At 47.1% G+C, this 11108-nt stretch overlaps 1 protein-coding gene across 1 annotated transcript in view; it reads right to left on the minus strand.

Annotated features, from left to right (window-relative positions):
- The window catches only part of METTL24 (methyltransferase like 24), a gene marked incomplete at both ends in the record, with an annotated part of 50566 nt that extends 40043 nt beyond the window's left edge, over positions 1–10523 (minus strand). The window contains one exon of the mRNA XM_081997458.1: positions 10236–10523. Within this exon, the coding sequence (XP_081853584.1) occupies positions 10236–10523 (288 nt within the window). The remainder of the gene's footprint in view (positions 1–10235) is intronic.
- Between the last annotated feature and the right edge of the window lie 585 nt (positions 10524–11108).

The following is an 11108-nucleotide window of genomic DNA, read 5'->3' on the forward strand; positions in this document are numbered from 1 at the left end:
GAGCATCCCCTATTTAAGAGAGATGGGTTGCCTAACTGGCTCTTTGCAGGCCTTTCCTTGCTAAGCTCTCAAGGCCCACGAAGTTAGTTTTCCACACACCAAGAAGGGTGGATGGTTCAATTCCTTTAGTCTGCAAGAGCCACAAGGTCAGTCCTGGAAACAACCCAGAATTTTGTCACTTCCAGAAAAACCTACAGCTGCAAAACTAAAGCTGCACCTTAGCTCTATCAGAAAGTGGAACCTGAAGCAAACCTCAGTGGGACACTTGTTAGATGAGCTATTGCTTAGCTCTTTCTTCAACAAGCACATAAATCCAGAGGTTTTGCATCTAAAACCCAAGCCCGTTGGCTTGACCTGAAAATCTTAAGTGACTTCAGAAGCCAACAGCCAACAGAACTCCTCCTGGTCCTATAGTCCCAGAGACAAGAGAAGCCCCCATTGCATAGGGGGGAGGTGGCAACAAAAAGGACATTCCTCACAAGGGTCCCTCTGCAGAGACTTTGGTGAGAAGCAAGGTTTCTGTGTACCTGGTAACAGCTGCTGGAACTATTACAGTTACCATTACACAAAGGCATAAGGAAAGGTTTGTTTATCATATTTATAAATGTGTCAGGGAGGACATAAGTTATGGGACTAGTTTTTAAACCTTGCAAAAAATGAAAAAGGAAGCAAAATAACCACCAAGGGGTGGCCCCAGAGCCAGACCCAGGACTTGTGCTCTTCAAGGGGTCAGCAGTCACCCGAGGATACCCTGTCCACCCGTTGCCTGACAGTGCAGTCCATGAGCACCTCACGGCCAGCACCTTTCTTGGAGGCACCTGAGACTGACGGCACATTTAAAAGCAAGACTACTAAAGACAGGACAGAAGACCAAGCAGGGGAAAACATGTCTCATTGAAGATCCAAACTCTTCCACTTAGTACTGCATAAACAGCTGGGAACGTTTCTGCCATTTCCTGCTTAAATTGACCAAGCTGTTGCCCTAAGAGCGAGTTCAAAATTAAGGCTTTCATCTACCTGTTACCGAAGCCATCAGTCCATTTGTGCCCATGGTGTCTATTACCCTTAGAGATTTGCTAATGCAAAATAGGACAGCATGTCATCCTGTCACTTTTGCATACAAAAACACTAACATAACATCAGGGTGAGTAATGTATGTTACAGATTCCAGGATATACATGCTATATACCACAATTCAAAGAAAAATTAAATATCTTTTTTTTCCCCCCCCTTTTACTTATTCCACTGCCATTTGATCGTAGACTTCAACAGCACAGAAGGGCTCTGGACAACATTTCATCATACATAAAAGTATCTCGGTGCATATCTGCTAGCTATGAAAACACTCGAGCTGATTAAATGACTCACATCCACCACACACGGCTCTGGAGCGCCGAACAGCCGTCCAAGACAAACACAGCTCCAAGTTAGTATTAGAATAAGCGGTAAGAGGGGGCTGCTGTGGATGCCATCGAAGATTATTGGTGGTTCACATGGACTTTCTCACCTATGCGCTAAGTCTTTTATCTAAGCGCTGCCGTGAGTGGCAGCCGTCACTGCCAGGCTGCAGGAGAAGGACAGCATGGTCTACCACAACCAAACCAAACTGCTTATGTGAGGACCAGAGGTCCCTCATTGATGCTGTCCAAACCTCCAAATTCTATGTCTGCTTTGTAAGAGAGATGATGCACTTGTCTTTTTACACTTGTCTTGTCTTTTAACACTTGGCAGCTGTTAAAGGGATTTGTTCTTCACCACTGGATTTCAGTACTGTGTGCCTTGACATGGGCCACTTGAGTTTTCCTCTGGGTTCACACCAAAGATCCACCACCTGCAACTCACTCTGAACCGTGTCCACAGGTCAGTAAAAGCAGCATGAGAGATGTCCGGCATGCTACCACCTACCATGCAGCCTTCAAGCAGACGCACGTGTGTGTTAACTGCCTGGCTGGACGGGCAAATGTTGATGTGAATTGACGGAACCCACTGGGATGAAAACCTTACTAGTGACGCAATCAAGTATTTGTCTCATAAGAAGGCAAGCTATGGTCAGAGATGCAAAGGAAAAACTCTAACGCTTTCTGGGAGAATTTTACTTATCCCACATCTCTGTTTCCAAACTCTTCTCTCTCTAAAGAAGGAAGTTTTAGAAAAGAATGAAGCAAGCTTGGCCACCTTGAGAACTGCTTCAGCAAGGAAAGCTGCGTGTTCAAAACTGTCCTCACTTCTATTATTTCTAGTATAAAACATGAAACATGTCAAAAGATAATTTTTCATATTACCTGTGCTCATTGTCTTCAAGGCTGTCAAAATTTCCAGCTTGCAGGGACTCTTGCTCTTTTGCCATGACAAGACCATAACTTGCTGTACAATTGACTTTAATACCAGTGCTCACCTCCTCCCACCTCCTGCTCAACAGCTGCTCTCATGCAGAAGACATCCTTCCTCCTCCAAGCATGTGCACAGCACATTGAAGGGAAGTCCTGCTCGTTCGCTGCTGATAAGGTCCGATAACTAGCAGTCTGCCAGACGATGCAATCCAGTACCCCAACCACGGTGAACGGTGGCGGGGTGAAGAAAGAGGTGAGAGCAGTGGACCCGTTTACTGAATTGGTGCCCTTGAGTGGGACACAGAGGCCATGTCCAGAGCTGCTCAGCTGCTCTCTGAGCATCACCGTGCGGGCAGGAGGGCAGTGTGGGTCGCTTCCCCACACAGAGGTCCGGGTTAACAGTTTGAGCTGAAGACAGCAAATAGGACTGAATCAGCATGGGGTTCTTCTGTCACAGTCACAAAGGATTCACGTTCTGTATAGGGCACGTGGACCACCTAGCCTGGTTCAAGAAAAAGATGGCACAACTGTAATGGCCATCATGGAGCAAGGCATCTGCAGAGGAAATTACCACCTCGGTCCCTGGGTCATGTCCTTAAATAGGAAAGCTTACATACCCTGAAAAATGTTTTTTCTGTGCCACAGCTATCTAGAAAAAATTATTACCCTGTCTTTATATGCTGAAAGAAACCCTTGAGTAGGTATTTGGACGAAGTCTATATTATTGGATATAATTAAGTTTCATAAAGCTGTAATGACTTTCTGAAGGATAATATTCCCCAGCTGCTTCTCAAAAATTCATGAAGGAAGAACCTATTATAGGCAATAAAAAGTGAGTAAGAATCAAAGTTATTCTGAGTGATCATTTACCTCACAAGCGGCATCATTGTCAGAAAAAACATCACCATCTCCTCTTCACTATCTACCGTAAACACATCTCATCTGCAGTTAAAATACAGCAAAAGCCCAGTATTGCCCCTACTTGGCTACCTGGAGAAGGATTCCCATGCTTGGGTACCATCCAGTGCCTCAGCTGGCCCCATTTACAGGCAAAGCTGGCTGGTGCTCCCCACGTTTGGTTATCCGCTGTTGAAAACTGCTATCAATAAAAGCATTTTCTTTTCTTCCAAACAAAATAACCTCTCTCAGTCTCTGCTATTAGCCCAAATATCTGAACAAAAACCAACCAAGGCTCTCGCAGCTGTTCCCCAGGTACTCATGGCCTGAAGCCATGAACTCCTACCTTGTGCTAATCTTACAAGCTGAGCAACTTTGGGTCAGCTGGTATTTGGTAAGTGACCTCCAAGCGCTGGAGGGAAAAAAAGTTGTCATGTAATGTTTCTTCCTCTGGGGTCCACTAAGTCATCACAGTGATGATGATCCCACAATGATGGTGGGGTTTGGCCTCTCTAGTGATGTATTAAGCCAGGTCAAGGATCTCAGATAGTCTTTAAAGACCCCATTACCTCTTTTTATTACACTGATGTTGGATCATTGTTCAGGCTAAATTCTAGCTTGGCTAATCACATTGTACCTGCCAGACTGCTTCTCTAATTGCAGAGCCGGTAAATGTGGATGGAGGGACTTCAGGAGTTTGACTGACTCTACCTCCCGGCCCTGAAGCACAACTAAGGATACCTAGACCTTCCCTGTGTGGATACCCACAGTTCACATTTTTTCTCGGGAGCCTTTCCACTGCTTACCCAACCACAGAGTTAAAACATTTTCCTAATATCTTGCCTGAAAATTAAGCCAGATACTTCTTGTCCTACTTGCAGTGAACCTAGGGAACAATTGGTCATTATGCCCTTCAAAAAAAATTATTTTTTTTAGTTTGAAGAGTCTTGGCACATTCCTCTCAAAACCCACTTTCCCCTATTCAAAACAAGTACCAGTTCTGCCAGGTTTTCCCTGCAGGCTTGGCTTCCTGCGCCTCTTAACGCTTTTTTCCTCCCATTGAGACTCTCTCCAGTCTGTCTACCTGTTATTAAAGGAGGTGCCCAGAAGTAGGGACACTCAAAAGAATAACCAATATCCAGCTCTTCCGCACCGCACTCCTCTGCAGCTCACGTTCATCAGAGCTAGGATGCTATTCACTCTTCGCCCCGGCATTTAGAGAAGAGTGCTGCACGCTGCAAAGCTTTTCCGTCCGGTACACAGGTGAGGTGCCTGGAATAAGCTCTGGATTTAAATTCACTAGGATGTCCAAAAGGCTGCCTTGACCCCTGTGGCTGCCCCAGCAGCTCCCTTGTTTCGTCTTAGCCTGGGCAAATCTTTAAACACAGCCTGACGTGGCTCGCTGCACAGCTTTCCAAAGCCCCGACATGTTAAACTTTGCTGTAATGTTCAAACATTGCTCCAGGCATACATAATGAATAAACTGTTATAAAAGTTAAGTCCCAATCCAAAGCAGGCCAGCTATTACACTGTGGGATACAGAAAAACAGATGGATACATTTGACTTCAGAATAACCAAGTTCTCTCCAAGAACGCTGGCTCCTGCTCTTCAAGAGGCAGACTAAGTTCCTATTCAAGTAGTACCCAAAGTTTACCAGATTTTTTTAAGATGTGAAGTCAGCTTGAAAACATTATACATACAAATAGACAATGAAAACATCCGATACATTTATTTACTAGATTTATAGAAGAATTAAAAAGGACTCTTTGCATAAGCCCTACATATCACTGACATAAGCGTAAGTAGCATCATCATTTTAAAATTAAAAATCAAATGTAAAATTTAAGTAAAATCTTAGCAATAATGCTAAATTTATGCTAAATTGCATAAAGTAATTTTGAACCTGCCATATTATTAATTGCAAAACAGTTATTCCACGTCACTTCAAAGATATCACTCCAAAATAATTTGTTACATTAAAAATGAGACTGTTACAGTCATTACAGCAGAAAAGCAGTAATAGACCCTGTTAAAAAAAAAGAAATCAAAACCAAAGGCAATTCAACAGAAAACAGCAAAAGACAATCAGTATTTATAAAGAACCAAAACACAAACATATACAAGAGTAAGTAACACCTATAAAAATATAATCTCAAAAGATTGTTCTGTTTTAGGCAACGATACTTCATGTTTCAAAATACATTATAATCCCAGACAAACACAAATGGGCCCAGCAGCAAAATCTAACTCTTAGCTTTTAATCACTGAAGGCAAACATATTTATATCCCTAGTTACGAGATGAAAGAGCATCCAAAATAACATCGGGTTAACTTCTGCAGGGCACCACGCTCCCGCCTTTGGACAGCCACAACAACAGACAGAGTGATCTCCAGCTGATATTACAGTTCTCACACTAAATTTAGCAATTTGCTTCTCTTCCCGGAGGCACGCTTTCAGAAGACACACCTGTGGCTGCAGCCTAGCAGCCTCAAGCATTTCTCCAAGCCTGCCTTCCAGGAGTCCTCCACTGCACAGCCCAGCTACGCCCACGCAGAAAGCGAGACCCTGAACCCTGGTTTTTAGGAGAGAAAAGTTTCGTTTCCACTGCATCAGCAAGCGGAACTGCAGGAGCTGAAAACACCTGCCCGGACTAACATCAGCCTTTTTTCTTTCATGCATAACCATATGCTTTTTTTTTTTCCCCCCCTCCTCCTCCACGGAAATAAATCTGCCCAGAAAGCAAAGGACTCCAGCTCTTCTTAACCAGACTCTCGGAGTCCTGAGCTCCTCTCCATTTCAGAGCACGAGAGCCAAAATAACCTTGCTATTGCAATCACTGTGATAAGAATTTGCTGTTATTTCAAATGCCAAATGCAAGATTTTTTTTTTTATCATCACACCCTGCAATAACATTTTAAAACTCACCTCACGCATCTGCAGTGCTATGTGGGCACAGACCTTACTAATACCTATTGCAAGAGCAGGTACATGTGGCAAAATCTGCATGTTTCCACGTAGCTGGAGTTGTTACCTGCTCCATATGTTACCAGATCAGTGCTTAACACAACCAGATCTTAGAATCACAGTTTATATACGTAGCTGGGAATTTTAATAGCAACAACACAGTTTTAAGCGCTCCCACCAAAATACAAATGAGATTACAAACTTCCATTTGCTTTACATTTGCCGCACAACGTCTAACTCTTCCCATTCTTCAGATGGCCATCATATGCTCTCAGTGCCCAATTTTGTGTATTATTTGTCAGCAAGAGCAGCAGCGTCTGCTCTTTTGTAGGCTCCACCAGGAGCAAAGCAGCTGGGAGCAACACAGCTCCCAAAGGCACCAGAGCAGGCAGCTCCCGCAGCTCCCAGAGCTGCCACACAGCTAAGTTACTTTATTCCCTGCTGCTTTCAGTTAGCATTTTTTTATGCATGCATCTTAAGGCACGACCAGACACTTGTAACCTTGGTGGTCAAACCCCGCCGTCTGCTGTACAGTCACCCTCTCCGCTGACGGAGATTTACCAGCGGTCAGGAAAAGCGCACGACTGCACAGGCAGTTTCCTGCGGATGCATTTAGGGACAAGTCTCCGTCTTTCTCATCCTGCCTGGGTCTTTTTTTTCCCCCTTTTGGTGGTGTTGGTTGCTTGACTGCAGTTGTGCTTGGTAAATAAATAACACAACTCTGCTTCAGGAAACCTTAAAATTATTCAAAGTAGGCATCAAATAATTTCCTCGTATGTTTTTGCAGATTTTTTTTTAATATGGCCACAAAGTAGGATATTCCACTTGATCTATGGAAATACTCTGTTTGCCAGTCTTGTGCATTAAGTCAGTGATGTAAGTGTGAGCAGAGTTACAACCAAGTGACTCTAGGAAAACAGAGCAAAGTCTGGCTGAGCTGATTTTTCATTACTGCCATCCTGCTGGCTCACATATCTCAACATATTCCACCACCACCACAATCAGCAGTAGGGGGCAAAAAAACCCCACCACATACCTGAAAGCCTCTGCAGTCTTCCGAAATGGACTGACAACGACTTACGGACAGACAGAAGACAGGAAAGCATCTAAAACCCCCAGCAAAAAGCAACCCCGACCCGGTACAGCACAGAAGAACCCCCTCTCCCTGCCGTCTTTCTCCAGCGCTGCTGGTAGAAGCCACAGACCACCAATTTAAGCAGCCTTTTCTGATAAAAGCCCCCGTCTTGTCTTAAAACAGCCCGAAGTGAAATACAATGTTTCCTGATGAAAAATAAATAAATATATAAAACCAAAGTAAATCACCCATTTGGGGGTTTTTTTAGCTATCATGCATATTCTCCACTTCCACAAGAAAAAATAGCAGTACTCAGACTGCTTCTACTTTGTTTTCTCATCACTTTTCCTCCCTGCATTTCTATCGAACAGCTCTATTTCAGTTCCCAGCATTTCACTCGCACTGTCTCCAAAGCCTTACCCTCACTTTAGGTTTTCTTAGCCTGAAGTAACATGCTCAAGTCAAGTAGCTGAACATGGAAGACACCTGACGGTCTCAAACTTAACCTGGTAACTCCACCCTGTATATTTACTAATATTTTTCACTTGACTCAATTAGTGTGATTCAAATGAGACCTCAGCAGCAATGTGCCAAACACCACAAACCACAGCAGTGATGTTTCACACACCTCACCTGGAGACGCACCAAAACGTACCGTGGGCTTCCCAGGGCCTCGAGCTCTCCAACACTGCCAGGCGCTGCTGGATCCACGGTATGACGAGCACCTTCTCCTACTGCTAGTTCTCTGCTAGGATTTCATCCAAAATCATGAAATTTAATTAGGAAATGCTTTGCTTTTACCTCCTGTTTTTTGATGCCATGCTTAGCACACGTTTTCAAGAAACTGTCTGAATCCACATGCTTACAATTTTTTTTCCTCCCATGAATGCTAAAACTCTCCAATAATTACAGTCTCTCAGAAGCTGGGCTTTAGGAGAATACCAAGTAACACGGCATTGACAACAAAAATCACAAAAACTGACACTGCAAGATCTAGATGCCTCAACATGGTACCAACATCACAGCACATCAGGACACCACATAGCCATTGGACTGAAGAAATACGTGACAGTGTCGCCCTCATCATGGCCACAGTGGTGAAGGAAGTAAGGGATTATCTCATTTCTCCTTCTAAACCTTTCAGGAAACCAGGAGTTTTACTTTTCCGTCACAGCTCCCCATGGAAGACGAGGTAAAACAACAAAAATTCAAACTACACGTGACTTCACTGTCCACCTCATCTTTAAATAAAAAATAAATCACAGGGGGCACACAGGTGAGGAAAAGAAAGCAGATGTGCAAATGAGACGCTGTGATCACAGGACATCTGCTCAGGTGGTGGTTTGCATGTTAGCAAAAGGCCTCTTCGTTGAGTGAGTCTGGAGTCACTGTAGGTGCAGAAGGCTGCAGGGCAAAAAGGAGCAGCACAAAGCAATTTAGCAGGAAGAAGATGGGCACCCGTCACCCGCAATACACTTCCACGCAATGAAACCTATGTTATGTTTGCATTAACGTATGCAGGGGACTGACAGAGCCTCTTTCTCCACTCAGCGTATCTTTTCTTGCAGTCAGAGACATCTCTGGTGACACATTCATACACTACTAGGGACATCACGGCACTCTCTTCCTGCACCTGATCTGGGACGGCTCCCCAACTGCACAGTGATGATCTGCAAGAAAGCACCTGGGCTGAAAGCGGCCAAACGAGAATGCCCAAAGCCCACCCTGATTTGAGCTAATGCCTTCTACACCACCTGCGTGACCACAGTGTGTCATAACTCAGATGGACATCACAAGGTGTCTGACGTTTTGGGTAGCCAGTTCCCCAAAAACTGAGCAAACCCCAGATAAAGCTTCAGTTTAAGGACCCGAGAAGGTTTAGCCATTCTACAGATACCTCTGGTTTTATTCTTGCCAAGTCAAACATCAGAAAGTTATTTGCTTTGACCAGGAAGGTGGTCTCACCTCTAACAAAACCCCATTTGCACCTCTTCATGGCCATTCCAGCTTCTTTAAGCATCTGCACATCTCCACATAGACCATTACCCCTGCATCCCAACAGTGCGGCCTCAAGATAAGTGACAAACCACTCTTCCCAGCCTTTGAAAGATGGGTCTTCTCCCGCAAAAGATTGCAAAAAAAACCCCCAAAACCTCAACGGAATACACATTTGAATCTGTAAGTGATTCCTGAGAGACTAGCATCTGCCAAAACCAAAGGTGGCACAGAGCTTCCTGAAGAAGGCAGCATCCCGCTGCTGGTCGCACATGTGGCTAACTGGGGGAAGGGGTTAGTCCTGGCACTCCTCACTCTTATTGAATTCCACATGCCCGCTGTGGTACTCATGTCTCCAGGCTTTACCAGTCATTACCATGTCTGAACGTAATTACAGGTCCATTTCCCAACTCATTAACTAACTCACTATTTGTCACGCAGACCATGTCTTAGAATCATTTCTTGACAGTCCTTCACCCAATGAAATGGCATTGGGATGGTGAGAATGCCAAGGCCTTTCCCCAGCTTCCTCCCGTCGGGGGTGCTTCAGCCTCCTGAGCAGGCTTGGTGACTCCAAGCCAAGGCCACCTGTCCAGACCCAGGTCTCCACCCTTCCTGCTGCTTAACGGCATCGCTCCAAAATCCCTGACCACGAGATGCCGCGCTAGGAAGCCCCCATCGCCGGCCAACACACCTCACCAACACCTGCCAGCCACCGCTTTTCGGGTACCAGCAACATCTCCGCACTGGGAAGAGGCCACGGCTGTGAACCGAGGCGCGGACAGATGGATATCCACCAGCGGCCGCAGAGCACAGGCCCACGTGGAGACCCCAGGCGCCCGGTCATCCTCAGCTCCTCCTCAGGGGGAAGAGCGGGCGCCGTGTCGCCGGCACCTGTCGCGACACAGCGGCACTCCTGTCGAGACACGGCTGCCCCTTTCTCCCCTCGCACCTCCCGCCAGCCCGCCCTACCTTCCTGCGGCGGCCGCCCGGGGGCTGCATGGGGCAGCAGCCGGGCGCGGCGCTCCCCCGCCGGCCGCTCCGCACGTAGGTGACCCGCCGCCTGCCCCCCGCCGCCGCCGGGTGCTGCTCCGTGCCGGGGGCCGGGGGGGGCGCCCGCCCCGCCGCCGCTGCCGCCCGGGGCTTCTCCTCCGGGCACCAGGACCGCCTCATGCCCAGCTGGAGGCAGAGGAAGAGCGCGGCCGAGAGCAGGCAGAGGCGGAAGGCCGGGCCCCGCCAGAGCGGCCGCTCCTTGGGCATGGCGGCGGGGGCTCGCCCTGCCCGGCCCTGGCCGCCCCGCCGCAGGGTTCATGCCGCCGGCGGGCCAGGCCCCGCGGCCGCCGCCGAAAGTTGGGAGACCCCGCCCCGAGCGGGGCTGGCCGGGGAGGGGCCGGGATGCCCCGGCCCCTGCCCCGGCCCGGCGGGGGCTGCGGGGCGCCGGAGGTGCCCGCGGCGGCTGCCCCAGGCGGCGTGGGTCAGTGCCCGGGCAGCAGCGTGGGGCTGGCGCGGTCCTTGCCGCGTAGAGTGCCACGGGTGCGTGTCACTCGTGCATGCACCCAGACCCACGCTGCCCTCGGAACAATCGACATCTGTTGTGAAAAGCCCCCTCCCTAACCGTCTTTATAGACTGGTATAATACAACCCATCTTTTCCGGGTGAAAGTGTGTTAGCTTGTTTATATATATATATAATCTATATATTAGTTCACATTATATGCATATATGTATATATACATATACACCTTATATGTAAGGGGGTAGTGAAATTTTACTGGAGACTTTGGTATTGTTCGGGGTTAAGTAAAACAAACTGGCTCTGGAAGTAAGGACTTTGCTTCTTGGAAGG

Source organism: Phaethon aethereus, assembly GCF_964289735.1.
Source record: "Phaethon aethereus genome assembly, chromosome: 3".
Classification (NCBI taxonomy): Eukaryota; Metazoa; Chordata; class Aves; order Phaethontiformes; family Phaethontidae; genus Phaethon; species Phaethon aethereus.